At 36.8% G+C, this 17,544-nt stretch overlaps 2 protein-coding genes and 2 long non-coding RNA genes across 5 annotated transcripts in view; 1 reads left to right on the forward strand and 3 right to left on the reverse strand.

Moving 5' to 3' along the window:
• LOC134202537 (protein fem-1 homolog B-like) overlaps positions 1-5,171 on the reverse strand; it is a 50,935-nt gene extending 45,764 nt beyond the window's left edge. The window contains exon 1 of one of the 2 annotated variants that reach the window (XM_062677544.1): positions 4,333-5,171. In XM_062677544.1, coding sequence (XP_062533528.1) covers positions 4,333-4,515 — 183 coding nt within the window. In that variant the 5' untranslated portion in view covers positions 4,516-5,171. The remainder of the gene's footprint in view (positions 1-4,332) is intronic. The other variant, XM_062677542.1, reaches the window with a different exon arrangement.
• Positions 5,172-13,370: 8,199 nt separating this feature from the next.
• On the reverse strand, positions 13,371-14,013 carry LOC134202541 (uncharacterized). The gene is made up of 2 exons (XR_009977262.1): positions 13,886-14,013; positions 13,371-13,820 (listed from the first exon to the last, which is right to left on the reverse strand). It is a non-coding gene; the product is annotated as an uncharacterized LOC134202541 (long non-coding RNA).
• Positions 14,014-14,662: 649 nt separating this feature from the next.
• LOC134202538 (uncharacterized) lies at positions 14,663-15,081 on the reverse strand. The gene is made up of 3 exons (XR_009977261.1): positions 14,946-15,081; positions 14,788-14,874; positions 14,663-14,714 (listed from the first exon to the last, which is right to left on the reverse strand). It is a non-coding gene; the product is annotated as an uncharacterized LOC134202538 (long non-coding RNA).
• Positions 15,082-16,144: 1,063 nt separating this feature from the next.
• On the forward strand, positions 16,145-17,356 carry LOC134202539 (MIP18 family protein galla-1-like). Its single transcript, XM_062677545.1, has 3 exons — positions 16,145-16,429; positions 16,498-16,761; positions 17,127-17,356. Exons 1-3 carry the CDS (start codon positions 16,261-16,263, stop codon positions 17,222-17,224), a joined length of 531 nt encoding a protein of 176 aa, XP_062533529.1. The 5' UTR covers positions 16,145-16,260; the 3' UTR covers positions 17,225-17,356.
• Positions 17,357-17,544: the final 188 nt, after the last annotated feature.

Consider the following 17,544-nt stretch of genomic DNA (forward strand, 5'->3'; position numbering starts at 1 on the left):
TTGAGGCGGGCTTGGTAGTCATATGGCTACTGCTTCTGCCTCATACGCAGGAGGTCATGGTTTCAATCCCAGGTCCGTTCCATTCTCCTACTTTTTATCTTTCTCTTTATTTCTTATGTTCTAGCAATCGCTAGAACTGGAAATGGACTTCCATACCGTTTCCATTACTATTCCTATACCTTCAACTTGAGTATTCTAACAGTAATCTGCTAGAATTGGAAATGAACTATAGAGCTCGTTTCCGACATCCAATTAGAAATTCCATCAGTTACCTTCTCCTATCTATCACATTGGCAGCTCGTTAACCAAGACGGACCTCTGCCTCTCCAACCTAACCCAGAAATTCCAACAAATTCCGCATGAACTCGTGGCAAGTGCAGAGGTATATTCGGCTTGCAGTGGGCGAGTGATTGCATCATCATTTCCTCCCCTTCCCTACATTGACTTGCATTCTGACGTGGCAGGCGCCAGTATGACCTAACAAATGAGATCACCAGTACTTGTACATTGAAGATGTGTGCTAGTCCCAAGCAAACATCTGTTGGTTCCCTGTGCAAGAACAGCTGATCTGGTCATAATGGAGTAGCAACTACGAGCAGTCAATCAAGCTCAAGCTCAAGCTCAAGCTCATGATGTTTTTATAAAGTTTCATTATCGTTTTTATTGAAGTTTACTTGAGTTGAATTTGTTGTTCCCAAAGAATTTGAAAAGTCTAATTCGAAACCGTACAAACCTCAAACTGAATTAATTCGGATTGCTTCACCAATTTGTGGAGATATTAAACAAGTTACACGTACAAAAACTTTATTGTGTTTTATTACTAAACTTGTTTGTTTTTATAATACGTATCAAAGGCTGCGTTATTTCATAATAAAGAACATTCTGAAAAATTGCTTTTGTTGAGGGGGGGGGGTCTACGATAATGTGACATAATATTCAAGGGGGGTTTGGCAAAATGTGACTATTTGTGACAAGGGGGAGGTGGGGGGGGGGTAAAAAACACCGTTTTTTGCGTGACGTAATTAATGGACGCTCCCTAAGGGATGTGGAGGGGGTGGGATCGCCCGCTTCACGAGGCCGTGTTGCAAATGTTTATACAGCGAGTGATGGTCAAGTAAGAAAGGTTGACATTATGTATGAAGCATTATGTTAATAGCTGGCCTAAACTCAGAAACTGCAGCTGGTATGCACATTGGATTGCTCGTATAGTTAGGAAACTAATTTTTAAGTTGAAGATGAATTACTGCAATTATTATCGGTTAAATAAATATATTTTTCCAGTTGAGTTACGGGAAAACTGAACTGCGAAACCGTTATACAACAACGGAAGAAAATTAGAACAAATTTAAATGCAAATAAAAGGTTTGCTTAGTTTTCCTGGGTACCGCTGAGTACCAGAGAGCTTAGTACACTTGAACTTTATAATAAGTAGAAGCATAAGTAGTAGAACACTAGTGGCGCTGTAGTCATTTAAAATATTTTGCCAAATTATGCTTCAACTGGCTATAATTTATGCATCATGTTGTAGTGCATATTTGGATTCATCACCAACATCGGTTTTTGTAGTACCGGTACTTTGGCTGCCAGGTCGAAGTAACCTAGATGTTAGTCACACAGTCAGAACGACATAAGCAATCTTATACTTTTGAATCAACTTTATAATGAGTACTAATTTGATCTGATCCCAACATCTTGATAATCTTGGTACAACTTGCAGACACACCACCTGTTCATTGATTTCTAATGAAATGCGCTGCGGTAGATAATGTCTGAAAATGGTATTCTGGTAAAGTTGATGTTACGTGTAACGCTTTACGGCAAGAAATCATAAATTCGGATTGCTGACGAAGTGTCAGCATTGTGTTTGTGATTGTGATCATGCAGGATGGTGCACTTTAGAATTTATTATTCAACATTGCACTCAAGAACGCGATTAGGAGATCGAGTAAGGTCCCACAACATGCATACGGAAACGAAATTTGCTTTGTGTAAAACTCTGATCCTACCAGTGGCCCTTTATGAACATGAATCGTGGACGTTAAAAGTGGCGAAACGGAGAGCTTTCGGGGTTTTCGAGAGACATGTGCTGCGTACAATACTCAGAGGGAAACTAGAAAATGGTGTGTGACGCATGAATGCTCAACTGTACAAAAAAGGAAAGATTGTGAATCGTATAAAACACGGCAGCTTTAAGTGGTACAATACTTAACTGAAAACCGGATAGAGGCTAGCGACTTCGTGCAAGGTCACGAAAAAGCTGCCGGAATCGGACCTGGGCATCCTAAACATTCGAGAAAACTGAAAAAATATCGCCCAAGACCAACGATTATGGAGCTCCAAAATGCGCCAGGCATCGGTGTATCGACGCTGTATTCAACATGGTATCTAGGTAAGGTATTACAAAATTGCACTCTATTGATCATAAAAAAGTGAAAACTTGCCTATTTTATTAAATATTTCGTACGCTTATGTCTGGTAATATGATCTAATATATTTGTGCACCTGTTGGGTCGTTTAATAGATATTTTACTTATAAATGTCAGATGGCTAGCTGGAAACACTTCGGACTGGCAGTCTCCAATTGTGACGATCAGTTAGCCTCCGCGAAACCATTGCAGAAGAGCAATGCGTACTACACGCCTATGCAGTTTTTCAGTAAGTAGTTATTGAGAGGTCTTTCAAATTGACTTGAATTTTGCAGTAAATAAAATGTATTCGTATGCATTTTGATAACTTATTAATATGAAACGCATTGAATGATTTAAAATCCACCACTTTTGTATGGGGCTTCAGACAAGCTAAAAACGTTTGAGAATCGAAATCAAACAAGGTTTTCCGAGTAAAACTTGTTCAAATGAAATCCTTAGACTTCACTCAGACGCACATGAACATTGATTAATGGTTTTAGCAAACGCTTTAGATAGGCGTCTTTGTTGGCGGAAGAAAACACGCAGATTTGAGCTCGTTTGTCTTCGTGAAAACATTCGCATTTAAGTGTACACACTTTTCTCGTTTCGTTTCGGGTTTATTCTTCTATTTGCTCTACAAACAATCCCAAGAGACGCTGACATCGCGCTCCGTGAATGTGGATGCGTTTTTAAAAGAGGTACAGCTGTTCGTTATTGATGGTGGAGCATCAGTGACAAGCAAGAGCAGAATATCCTATATGTAGTAGCTTATGGCTATACTTCTTCTACTTATTGGCATTACATCCTCCACTGGGACATTGCCGCCTCGCAGCTTAGTGTTCATTCAGCACTTTCACAGTTATTAACTGCGAGTTATTAACACGATGATGCTTTTGTACCCAGAGAAGTCGAGAAAATTTCCTATCCGAAAATGGTTCAGTAGGGAAGCGTCTATACATAAATGACAATTTCTTCATACGCAAAAAATGAGATTCAATTCTATCAATACCGATGAATACATCGACATAGAAGACTATCTAGATATAGCATCGTAGCATCGTCAAAATTGTTATAAGTAGCGATCGTTGATCTCAATAGGTACGACAGGCAGGGTAATTTGTTTTAGCTTGTTTTGGCTATTTTATCTTTCGAAATAAAAAAAGCTAATTAATATTTAGAGAAAGAAAACCGTACAAGGTTCCACATGATGGTGGGATTTCCTAATGACGACATTTTTAATTTTAACCCCTGCTTAAAAAACAGCCGTTCATTGATCCACTGGTGGAGTTAGAAAAGGGCCAATAGAATAACACTAAATCATTTTACCCGGCATCGCCTGTGAGAAATTGAACATGATCTTCAAGTAATCGACTACTGCCGCGCGCGGAGAGAAAGATCGTTTATAGTTCATTAACAGCGTCGTGGTTTGCAACGAGTGTAAAAAGCTTGTATACGTTGGTATATAGGAGCCTGAAATGGGGTGAACATGTGCAGTGCTGCAGCAGTTAAGATGTGTGTTAAAGATAAAGACGACCATCGAATGACATTTGTCAAGGATCGCAAATGTGTTTAGCAAACCACAAAAGATAAACTGCTAGAGTAAATCAATTCTATTTTTTTCCCCGAAGGCAGGGCTGGTAATCTCAGCTTGGACAACAGAAAGGTGCCAACTGGAATATTTTAGGAATGTAAAACCATGATAGAAACTGGCATACAAAAATGAGCGGGTCACATAAAAGTTACTCGATACCAGCCCTGTTGAAAAACTACCCATATCCACAGACATGGCTCCGAGGGTTTGCCAAAATGAAAGCGAATTTATTCTCTTGCAAGTATGCTGGCTCGTATTAGATTGTTCACGACACTTTACGAATCGACTCTACAGCCAAATAGGGTAACGATGGTCAAGAGGGTGGCCCCTTACCTGATCGACGATGGCCTTCCGATCGTGCTCACAGCTGATGTCCTTGAGCGTGGCCAGCAGCAGCCGAGCAAAGCCATCCTTGCAGGCGTAGTAAACTCGATGTACCAGCGATAATTTGTTAAACTCCCTACCCCGTTCCGGTCTCGGAACCGGACTGACTTCCTTGGTCATTTCCGCCTCCATGCAAGGGACTGCTCGACGGCGTTGCAAATTAAACAGGCACTGGACAGTTTCAAACCGTGTCCGCACTCCGTTGTATTTAGGGAAATGGTTTTCCTGATCAGTACTTTATTCAAAGTTATGAAATCCACCCGAACGCGTTTTGCGACTTGATTTTCTTCCACGCTGCACACAGCTTGAGTTTCGCGATGAAAAGTGCGAAAATAATTTTCTTTCCTCCCGTTTCGACCGAGCGAACTACGTATACGAATCGCAACTCGTGTTTGCTTCTTGCACTTACAGCTTCGGACTGACTGATTGGTGAAAACCCAACGTCCACTTCTTGCTTGGGGCTTGATCCTGATCCGATTTTCACGACCCGACGCACACCAAACACTCTCGGTTCGCGCAAATAAAACGTGAAATCTCGTGCGCTAAATCAGATACACCTACACACGGACCGACTTTGTCAGCACAGCAGCATCCACCACCGGTACGGGTTATTGCGGGGGATCGGGTCGCGAACTGATGGATGGAAATTGAGGAAAAGCGGAATGTTTGCGGCTCGCGATCAGTATGGATGGAATGGAAAACGCAGCAATCAGAACGTTTACCAAAACAAAATAAATTTCGAGAGAAAACAGAAGAAAACCAAAATAAAAAATGGTGACGTCACACCGTCACCGCGACATGATTTTTTTTCCAGCGGCACAAGACTAGACTGGTATATGAGCAGGTATATCAAAGTTACATTTCCCGGGAATAAAAGATTAAGGTTTTTCAAAAAATATTACAATTTGCGTTGAGTTCGCCAAATGCACGAAGTTGCATCAAACATGCAAAAGATCTTGCATACAGTGTTGCTGGCTATTTTATCTTTTAAGAAGATTATGTTAAAATCGAAGTCGTAATGATTTGTCATTCTATTTAAGCAAAATATAATGAGTTCTTAATCCACATTTAAGATAATGTTATTTTTTTACAGGAAAGTATCATAAAACTAATAAATAAAGTGCCAATGTATGACATACTTCCCTGAAAAATAAGTGTAATATGTTAGCACCACTGCTCTGATGTACACATCAAACTAAAACTAACGTGAATCCAATGAATAACACGCCTAAAATAGACGAATCAGCGTGAATTTTGACAGTTCGTTCCTATGCAAATTGCTTGCAGGTTGTCTGCAATGCTAATTTTATTTGAAAATCGCAATATAAATATTTTTTCCTGATTTAAGCTTTTGCGGTCGTTTAAAAATGACGTCTAAAGAGCCCCGCACATAGCATACGTTTGCGTTGCGTTTGACAGTTTTCCCATGGAAAATGTGTCAAACGCAACGCAAACGTATCCTATGTGCGGGGCTCTTCAGGCTTTATAGGGGAGGAGGGGTCTATGATTTTGTGACAGTTTGAAGGAAGCAGGAGTTTATAGAAATCAAAAAGTAGTGAACGTCATATTTGGATCGCCCTTAGAGTGAAATCAGGAGTGATTCAGTTTCGTTCCAAAATTTCGACCACTATTCAAGTTTGAATCTGGAGCCAAATAGAACAAACTCACTGGTTACCCCAGCAGTGTTCTATTCATGTTTTTCAAATTTTCAATTAAATGAAATCATTATGTTGCTGCCATGAAAGGCGCTGTAATTGCAAAGTGGATTGATCCGTAGATAAAATGACGAATTCATACACCAAAACAATTGAAAAATATTTGAATCTCGTGATTCAAATCTGCAGAAAATAGAACGGAGCGTTATACCAGTTTTATTTTTTTGACATTTGACTGGTATAAAAAATGAATCTAGAACAACTGCTGGGAAAATGAATGTTTCAGATTCATATTCAAACTGACAGCCCCGAACGATTTGAATCACTGCTGATTTTACTCTTATAAGGCCCGCAGTATTTATATTTATTTCATATACCCTACCCGATAAAAATCATTTACTCAATAATGGGTACTTTTTCTCTGCTATCTCTTTCTCTCTACTGGAAAATTTATACATTTTAGGATAATAAGTGGATTTACTCATTTAAATGAGTAGATCCACTTATTCTCTGAAAATAGGTAAATTTTTCAGCAGAGGGGAAGAGATGGTTGTCAAAGTGAAGCCAAAATTTTCTATTGTGCCGGAGCCAAACATTGAAGATTGTGGTTATGTTCGTTTTAGATCTTATATTGTGTATCCGGAATAAATTTATACCGCTTTTTATACCGAAGTTGGATTTTTCTCCAGATACAGGCAACTTTCCCAACTTCGGATATAGTGCGCTTGATTCGCCTAAAGATGCGCTTTACAACGCATCAATTAGTTTGCCAGATAAAACTTCGGAAGAAAGTTCGGTTCGGAAGTCCCGACTTCCGAATTCTAAGTTGGTGCTACGCCGACAATATTGAGAAGTATTGTTATTATTTGGGGAAAAAATAAAAATAAACTTAGTTTGAGTTTTGCATTCTTTTTAACAAATATATTCACATTATATTTCGAGTTGAAAATTAGAAAGAATGCAACTAAAATGCACTCGTTACGAGATTCCGCAGCTGATTGGAACAGGAATGTATGTAAACCATCGTAAAGTCATGTAGAGTCTCGCGCATTTGTGCGCCTTCATGCAGCATGGAAAGAGAAATTCGAAGAGCGGGAAATGTTTGACAGTCAAGTAACTACAAAATAATTTTGCTTATGGGATTGATTTCAAAATATCCCGCTACTCGCTTGAGAGCAGAAAAGCGGCTCTATCCACAGCACCCAGCTTTTCCTCTGCTATCTTTTTCTCTCTGCTGAAAATTTTTTGGGAGAATAAGTGCGGATCCGCCCTCATAATCATGAACCATAATTGGATTATTTCTTAGAACGTCCATGACAATACATAACATTAAACCAACTATGTCGTTTGTTGTTCTTACTTATGATAAACTAACCTCATCATAAATGGTCTCCTCAATATGGTATGTTGTTTTTGGCCAATTGACCCGAGAATTGACTATATGGGTAATAGGCGGTTAAGTATAATTACTACACGCATAGAAACTTAGTATGGTTGTATCAATAAAATGGTTTGTCAAATACAACTAACTGTTTTTGTTAAGCCAACAATAATATTTGTCGGTTGAATAAACACGTTTTGCGGGATCGACAATTTTGTTAATTGATTTAACCAACTAGTTTGTTGATGGTGAGGAAGTTTTTTGCAACGTGTATGAAAATTTCATAGTGTATTGTGCGTGGTAGACAAGTGAAAAAAAAGAATATACATATATATATTTCACTGAACAATTTTGTTTATATTGTTTTCTGTTTTGAAATCGGTAATTAGTTGAGGTAAACAAGAAGTAAGTATAACTATCAACAAGTGAAAATACTGAATAAAATAAAATATTTTTGTTTTAGTGGATAAAAGCAACAGATTAGCAACTGGTGATAGGTGAAGCTACAGATTACCATCGTTGAAGCAAGTTTCCAGAGGCAAAATTCATGGATTCTAAAGGCAGAATTATTAATTTGCAAATAAACTAGTAGTGTATTTGACCAATATTTAAAAAAAATGTTAATAAAAATAAGAAATGTTATTAAAATAGATTTTTTTTTTCATTTTATTATTTACAAAAAAAAGAAAAGAGTGGGCACAAACGTCAAAATTAACAAACTTATTGTTGAATCAACAAACAGGTTTATTAACTTAGCTAAATTGATTGTTGAATTCGCCATTTTGACCATACCATTTTGACAGCAAGCAATAGCAATCATGATTGTTGAATGAACAAAAAAATCGGGTTGAATTCAACAAAAATGTTTGTAAGCCCTGAGATAACAAACATGTTTGTCGGGTTTGACCCAATTTTTTGTTAAGCAAACAAACTATTTTTCTGCGTGTATATTGTCTGTTTCCTTGGTAACAAAACGCGCCGACCATTTTTTAGGCACTATCAAAATCGTCGACAACATCTTTATTCTAAAATTATGTTAGTTTTATTAGAAAATAATGTCAATCTACATTAAAAACAGGGCTCAATTTTGGGAAATAATGTGATTATTGAGTATATAAAATTTTGTTCACAGTTGATTTGACAGATCTTATGGCCATTTCTGCTGGCGACGATTTTGGCGTCAATTTGTTTTGCGACGATTTCAAATCGTCGCGGCCGATAAGGTGGGAAATTGATAATAATAGAAATGGGAATTTTCCAGTACATTTTTTTCGGTACACACCATATCATACGGTTCATTTACAAACCATGATTAAATTGATAACAATATGTGATATAATTTGTGAAGCGTAGAATGATATGTGAAAAAGATCGATGTACCGTATCCCTTATCTTTTATTAAAAGCAGAGTAGTTCGCAATTACTTCCACATATTGAAATAAACACATAATGAACGTTGGACTTGCATTGTTATACAGTGATCGTTCGCTAATTGGGGCACGACCTCACCCCAACTAGTGAATGCCGGTCGCTAATTGGGGCGTTTTGACAAGCGTCAATGTTTTTGCCTTTCTCGTACAACAAAGTTGTACCAGAAAGGCTTTCATTTCACTCCCAAAACGTACTTTTTATAGAGCGCTTGTAGACCCCTAGTATTATATACCATTCGATTCAGCTCGACAAACTGAGCAAATGTCTGTCTGTCCGTGTGTGTGTCCGTGTGTGTGTGTGCGTATGTGTGTGCACATTGAAACATTAGCCAATTTTTCTAGTACTAAACCTGAATCGATTTTGCTACAACAAGTTGCATTCGATGGGGAATGTTTTCTTCTTGTTCACTATTGAGTTTCATAATGATGGCACTTCTCAAAAAGTAGTAAATATTCAAAGAGTTATGAGACATCATTATTTCGTAACAAATAAGCTATCGATTTTCTAGGTTATGTTCTCCCAAGACACAATTTATTCGAAACCGGCACACTGACAGCATAGAATACACAGCTTACACGGAAGGAAAAACTTCACAAAGAAACATAGAAACCCATTAATGAGTTAAAAAGTACCTATTTTAAGATTTCATGTATACACTGAAAATTCTCGTTTATTTTTTCAAAATGACCTAAGAAACATATTTTCATGAATGAATTTTAATATTGCGATCAACAGACCAATATGATAGCTTTTGATTGCAGTACACAAATTAATTCATGAATAAAAGGTGACATATGTTCTTTTTAAAAGTTAAGCGTCATTTCTGCCATTTCTGTGAAAAGTGAGACGTGAGAAGTGCGAAGTGAGGAGTGAAAAGTAAGAAGTAAGAAATGAAAAATGAGAAATGAAAAATCACCAGATGATCCGAAATGAAAACAAAAATGTTTTTCCAAATTTAATCTAGACTATCCTTTGAAAAGAGCTGAAATTTTTTTGCTAATATTTTCAAATGGATATAATAGAAAAACGACGCATCCCACAAAAAGTGTTGTATGGGTGACCATCGCAAAATCAGTCAAACTTTCTAGTGAAAATATCGGAAACAATTCAAATTGAGCCCTACACTGAAAAAAATCAGTTTAAAAATTTTAAAGTCGATTTGCGAAAAAACGCCCTTATTCATTTAAATGAAATTTTGTCTCAAGATAGGTGATTATGTTCTCTACCAACCGTCCATACATCGCAAGCTGGGCACTCTTAAGGAAAAAGTTTTTCTGACAAAAACTTTTTCTTGTCGGAATTATTTTCAGTGTATTTTCATCTGAAATTAAACCAGTGAAAGCCATCGTTATAGAACCCTAAGCAAATCTATTTTTATGATACATTGTCTAATTTAGTCACTAAATATAGTTTGTTTTTAAATTAAGAGTAATATTAAGAAGGGGTTTATATCTTCAAAAACAATATTATATTCCATTATTAGCTTCTTTAGTTGCGACCAGTTACGACCAAAACATTGTACTCTGCCTGACTGTACAGGAATACTTAATATGAGTATATTATGTATACATATGTTAAATCCACCCCTTAAAGACACTGAAAAAATCAATTCCGTCAAGAAAAAGTTTTTGTTAGAATTTTTTTTCCCTTCAAAGTGCCCAGCAATACATCGCAATATGGACGGTTGGTAGGGAACATAATCACCTATCTTGAGACAAAATTTCGTCCAAATCGAAAAGGGCGTTTTTTTGCAAATCGACTTTTAATTTTTTAAATCGATTTTTTTAGTGTAGGGTTCAATTTTGAGTTTTTCAAAAAGTTTTATTAGAAAGTTTGACTGATTTTGCGATAGTCACCCATACAACACTTTTTGTAGGAAGGGTCGTTTTTCGATTATATCCATTTGAAAAAATCAGTAAAAACAAGTTTGACCCTTTTCAAAAGATAGTCTGAATCAAATTTGAATAAACTAAGTATGCACTTTTCTTTTAACTGCACTTCTTAAATATTGACCAATAAATTTACAAAAAGTCAACTTAAACAATCAGAACACTTGCAAGTTCCCAAAAAGTTCTATTTTGGCTTTACGCATTTTATTACATTTCCCGCATAACTTTTCAAAAGGACGTAAGTAACTTTTTTTTTCATGAATTAATTTGAATACTGCAATCAATATTGTGATTCTCGAGATATTATAGCATTTTGCTCATTCACCTCTGCCTCGCTTAGTTGTGCGCCGCTAAGGTATTGTGTCATATTATGGTACTTTACTCAATTTAAGTGTAGAATATTACATCACAAATTAAACATAATTGCACTACTAATATCCACTTAAACAATATCCCGAACGCAACACAGGCGAAAGAAAAGCAAAAAACTACTAAACCTCGAACAATTTCACTTAAAATATCTTTTCGTAAAGGGACGACAATATGCTACATACCTTACAAGCGAATGTGGAAAAGCTTACCGAAAGCTCACATCTATTTGACATTGGTTTATTTACTTTTTGCATGGCGCACAACTCGGCGCATGGGACCCGGAGCGTAACTGGTGAGCCAGTATGCTAATTTTAGAAAAGAATCGCAATAGCTTTCATGTTGTTCTGTTGATTACAGTACTCAAATTAATTCATGAAAAAAATATTACTTAGGCCCTTTTGATAAATTATGCGAGATCTATAGTACAGCATAAAGTCCATTGCTGATAAACGTTCATTTCGAACAATACACCGCAGATTGCTGATCAATTTTTTTAAACATATACTCTGTCTCGCTCAAACCAACAGCGAATAATCTAGCGACTACTTTAACGAACTATTTAAGGAACAGCTACTTTAACCGACCGTGTCCATTTAGCAAGTACGGTGTTGAACATAATCTGGAGATTAAAATAACACTTAATAAAGTTTAAAAAAAACTTAGCAAGTAACCGCACAATATTGAGTAAAACAAATTAAGGGTGTAGCATTTCTGCATGCGGTGAATAAATTTCGCACCGTGTATATAACTGACAGCATGAATGTTTGTGTTGCTTCTTTCGTGCTTTATACTAATGACACACTGGTGGTATTCGTACCATGGTACAAGTTGTACCACTAGTGTGTCACCTTGTACCATGCTGGAACAACGTGGAAAACCATGGTACAATATGTACTAGGGTATATAACCGTGGTACTTGTACCATCAGTGTGTCTTTAGTATTATTGATGATGCTAACCTCTCAAGCAAAGTTTTCCAAAGCTTCAAATGTGGAACACGAAAACTAATGGACGAACACACACGCGCTAGAGACCCGAAGCCGATGACTTCAGCCGCTCGCCTCAACACAGCTGTAAAAGTTTCGTCGTTGGAAATAAAAATCGGATACCTACGTACATGCTTTCTCGTGCGCTCGTTACGTTTGCTGCCATTTTGTTTGGAAGGAAAGAAGAGGCGTGTCATTAAGGCTAACTGCTTTTTGGTTTGGGTGGTTTGGTTGGTTTGGGTGGAATGATGGTGTAGTTTGGGCATATGGGTGATTTGAACTTAACGTTCGTTTTCATACACCTCCTTATTTCCATATTATGCGGCTTTTTTTTTCATTTATATTTATGTGAATTGTTTCATTTGTTTGGTTTCATTTTCACAAATGTACTTGTACAATTATTACACAAAGGGATGCAAAATCAATGTATGACATACAACTATGTAGTATTATTGAACTTTAATATTACATTGGTGAAAAAAACACTACGTGGGAATCAGGAAAGTTGAAACATATCGAATTTTAATCCATATGTATTTTTCAAAACGCGCCGTTGCGCTAATCATTGTATTTACTATCGCTAATCATTGTACTACCGCACGATCGCATATTTGTAACATATGCATTTTTTCCTTTCTCGTACAACAAAGTTGTACCGAAAGGCTATATGATTGCTAAAAAAAACTTGATAGAAGGCCCGGAGACCCATAGTGTTATATACCGATCGACTCAGCTCGACAAACTGAGGTGACGTCTGTTTTTTTGTGTATGTGTGTGTATGTGTACAAATTTTGTAGGCACACTTTTTAGAACTTAGAATTATCCGATTTACTCGCAACAAGTTGCATTCGACGGGGAATTGTTTGCTATTGGAAATGGGCCCGATCATTGCTTTTCGGAATTATTGAAAAAACATTGTTTTTCCCCAAAGGTCCCCCTTGAAAATTCAAAGAACAATTGTTTTTAATGGTGGCTACACACAAAAAAAAATCGTTGGTAAAAGTCAAAGAAACGTTGGTAAAATTAAGAAAATTAGTTAGTATTTTTCAGTAGAAAGTATAGGACTGTTAAATCCACAATTGAAAAAATGTCACTTCAGTCAAAACTTTGACAAGAGCTATCTTTTCGAAATAAGAGTTTACTCTCAAAACGAAATGTACATTTTACATTGAAATCAACTAGTAAACTTTCAAAACAACAAGTTTAGTTTATTGTCAATTTCATGTGTGAATTTTCAATTTACTTTTACCAAAATAAATACTACTTTTTTAAAATTGATTATTTTACTTCGATTTTCCATTTTATTTTATACTTTTTGAAATATATAATGAATACGCGAACATTTTTATTTACGTTTTCATCTGGAATTTTGCTCTGGAAGCATTATTCGCTCGTCCTGAGTCAGTGCAGCACCTATGTTCTGCCTTGTTTAAAATTTGGACGGCAGCTGCCTAGTATCAGGAATACGGCTGCTACTTCCGATATATCCTTCAAACTTACGATTTGTTTGCCACTGCCTGGTTCTAGTTTAGTGTGGTGAATTTCACGGTTCCTACGTTGCGATGAAGCAAGCTGGCACGAATCGCTTTAATATCCGAGTTAATATCGGCCCGTTGCATCGTCCGGTGGACGCCATGATGTTTTTCACGGAGCACTCGATTTTTAGCGGCAATTCAGTGCTATTTACGGACATCTCATTTTCGATCAGCAAGCGATGATAAGCCCTGTGAAATGGAAGAATAATTAGCTAACAAATGAATGAAATTCTATTTGAATGATTGAGTCTTACCGCTTGTTGCAGTTTATTCGAAATTTGTTGCTGATGAAGTGCTTCGCTTTGAAGAAAGCCGTCCTCCTGAGTCATGACAGATCGTCATTTGCTGCCAATTGCATAATGTCTTGTTGTCAGTGTTACCAGAAACAACAAATTTCAGAGACAGTTTGAATATTAAATAAATTTTGTTCTGAAAACTCCCACTGTTAAAATAACAATTTTGATTTGAAAAAAAATACATCAAAATAAACATTTTACTTTTAAATTAAGTTTTTCAGCACTCAAATATACCAAATTGTCCTGACTTTTGAATTGAGAGTAAGAAAATGTTAAAATCCCAACTTTTTTTGGCTCTGTGAAGGCAAAAATATTAAAAATGATCGAAAAAATGTGATCTATTCCCCCAAAGAGCTTTTTTGACCTTTCTAATGTGATTTTTTCAATATATTTTATAATGCACGAGAAAGGCATCATCACTGCTAGGTGGATTAATCTGGGTTTTTACTTTTTGCATTGAACAAAGAAAAATTTTACGCGCCAGAAAATATCGATCCCGCCAAACACGGAAACAAAACGTCAACGCGTTTTTGACATCACATTCTGACGTTTAGCTGCTTTTTAATTGGGTTTCGCCTCAATTAGCGAACCCCCAACTAAAAAGCGCCCCAACTAGAAAAACCCCAATTAGCGAACGTTCACTGTATAAGATATTTTATTTATCATTTTCCTCGTCTTATAAAACCGGCGAACAATATGAGCTACCTTCATGGAGAACTTCATTTGATTGCCTTTGTCTTTCAGCTGGGTATTCGGAAGCCGCATCCACGAAGAATACGAAATCGACCTGCAGGAAACGCAGGAAAGAAATGACTAAGTTATAAATCTGCGATATATTTAATTTATGTTAAAATACTTACCAATTTCATTTCCGATAGCTACAATGAGTATGAAGTAAATAGAATACGTTGAACTGCAATCGCTATTTTCACGCAAACCGGAACAAACTTTTGTAAGATGCAAGAAATATTTATCAACTAATATTATTTCATTTAGTCAAGCAAATTTAATTACTTACCTCCGGCTTTTCTAGCGGTACAAGAAACGAAAAACAAATTGATAAAAAATAACTAACACGATTTAATTTGGTTCGAGTGAACCAGAACTTTTATCAACAATAATCGATGGCAGCTACACGGAAAATTTGTTCTGCCGCCTATTGAGAATCGGACATACACTGAACGGATGGGTCTATCGGATTTTTATCATTGGAGGATACATTTCTTAAAGTGTGTGTGGAATCGCAACGAGACAAAACTTTTTTTAGATGATACGTAATTATTTAGTGGCCATATTCGGTATTGTTGCAGTATCAGTTATGAGTCTTTTAAAATTTACTGTTGTTTTTTTCAAACGAATGGAAGATGAGAGATTATTAAGAACCAATAAACTGTGATATTAATGCATGTGGTAGCGTATATTGAAGGTATTGTATAATACTGGCTCTAAATAAACATATAGTTCCATTTTTAATCGGCTATTACATAAATAGTAACAGTTTTCCTTAATTCATGCGAATAGTTTTTTAACAATGATACAGATTGTTTACAATATGCGGGTAGTTTACGTCAAAACCAAGCACAATTTTCAAGTAAATACACGCAAAAAAATGTTGCGGTCGAAACTACCATTCCGAGGGTTAATTTAAGAATACGCACCGACGATTTTCAGCAGACAACAAACCCGTTTGATTTTACCATGCGCGCAGTAAAAATCAACTGTGGTCGTGGTGGAATGTTGTTACATGAACTGAATCAGTGGTGAATTTGTCCGAATGCATGGTTAATTTAACTGAAAATTTGTGGTTGTTTTAAAAACATGCCGTAGTCTACAAAATAGTAATTGTTACCATGGAATTTTTTTCTGTGTAGAATAAAGTACATAGGGGAAAAGACGGCTTTGGCAGGTTTTGTTCTATTATTGGCAGGGGGTTTTTTGTCGACAAAATTTTATGAAATTTGACCACAACATTCTTTGATATGCAAAGAATGTTTAGGCCAAATTTGAGCATAATCAGTCATAAAAAACCCCCCTGACAATAATAGAACAAAACCTGCCAAAGCCGTCATTCCCCCTATCTATTTTCAAAAGGTCGACCATTTCCCGGTAGCTGAATCCTATTCTGATTTGCAGCGGCACTGTATTTAAACCTGCGATTTGACATTTGAAAAGCGAAAATATAGACCAAAATAAAAATTGCGATTACTTTCGTCGCAGTCATTGTTCCATTTCAGAGGTTGATATTTTGAGAGATTAAAATATTTTTTCAGCTTATTAAATAATTCATCCTATGTGCAAATAATTAAAATTCTAGCGATCACCAGCGTTGCACAATGTTGTCGTTCTTCCGCAGAAAAACTTCCGAGGATCTAACAGCGTCACCTGGTTGTTCCGATGCTGTTGAAGCATCTGCTACACCTCATAAAAAAGAAGTCTCACCATCGCCAACCTTATCGCAGCTCGGTTATCGCGGTGAGGATGACCTCAAAGAAACAATTTACGGTGAGAATTTGCTGATCATTTTCATGGATTCGTGACCATAGTTTCATTCCGTTTCCCCCCTTCTATAGACTTTTTGCGCACTATTCGGGACCCGGAGAAGCCTAACACCCTTGAGGACCTTAAGGTGGTGTACGAGGAAGGCATCTTCGTCCAGAAACCAACCGAAGGAAACGTCTATGTGGTGCGAATCGAGTTCAACCCGACGGTGCCGCACTGTTCACTGGCCACCTTGATTGGCCTGTGCATTCGGGTTAAAGTCCAACGAAATCTCAACCATAATCTAAAGTTGGATATCTACATCAAAAAGGGGGCCCACTCCACGGAAGATGAAAGTGAGTATTTGATTGGTTTTGGCTAACTTTGAAAGATGCTGTACAATCCAGAGATCGAAAAGCGTTTCCAAACGAGCATGACGTAACAACTATTGTAAAAAAGCAATGCAGCGTCTATCGTCAAACTTGTGTAAAAAACTGGTCAAAGGCCAAAAACAAAAGACAGGCATAAAATGGGATGATGCGTGGTTGATCAGAGAACATACACATAAAATGGAAAATATTATTCAACCGTGTCTTTGTTTCTTGATGGATTCTACAATATCTATTAGGAGTTGGTACCTACGTTTAGCGCGATGAGCTTGATGTAGAAATGATAATAAGATTGAGTGGTTGAAATCGAATGACAATGGATTTTATTGCAGTTAACAAGCAGATCAACGATAAGGAACGGATAGCAGCTGCCATGGAGAATCCCAATTTACGGCAGCTGGTGGAAAGCTGTATTAAAGACGAAGACTGAACAATGCATGGCCAGGTGCGGCATATCGCACAAGTAAAGTCTGGACGGTAGTTTTGTAGAGGTGCATGGTGCGATTATTTTTTTTTATATCCTAAAGCAAGTTTATTAATAAAATTTATTTATAGAGCAGAACATAGTTTTTATATGTATATTATTTTAAATTTTAGTAAGATAATAGTAAGATTGCTGCTGTCGTGCACTGGCAAACTTTTCCCTCCACATGTTGTCCACATGATATGGACGCCCTCCTTATGATTTCCTAACAATTGGGGTTTAAGAGGCCGCATACACGCTCCGACCCCCGAACTATTAAGGCTTGC

The sequence above is a fragment of the Armigeres subalbatus genome, unplaced genomic scaffold (genome assembly GCF_024139115.2).
Source record: "Armigeres subalbatus isolate Guangzhou_Male unplaced genomic scaffold, GZ_Asu_2 Contig1259, whole genome shotgun sequence".
Lineage (NCBI taxonomy): Eukaryota > Metazoa > Arthropoda > Insecta > Diptera > Culicidae > Armigeres > Armigeres subalbatus.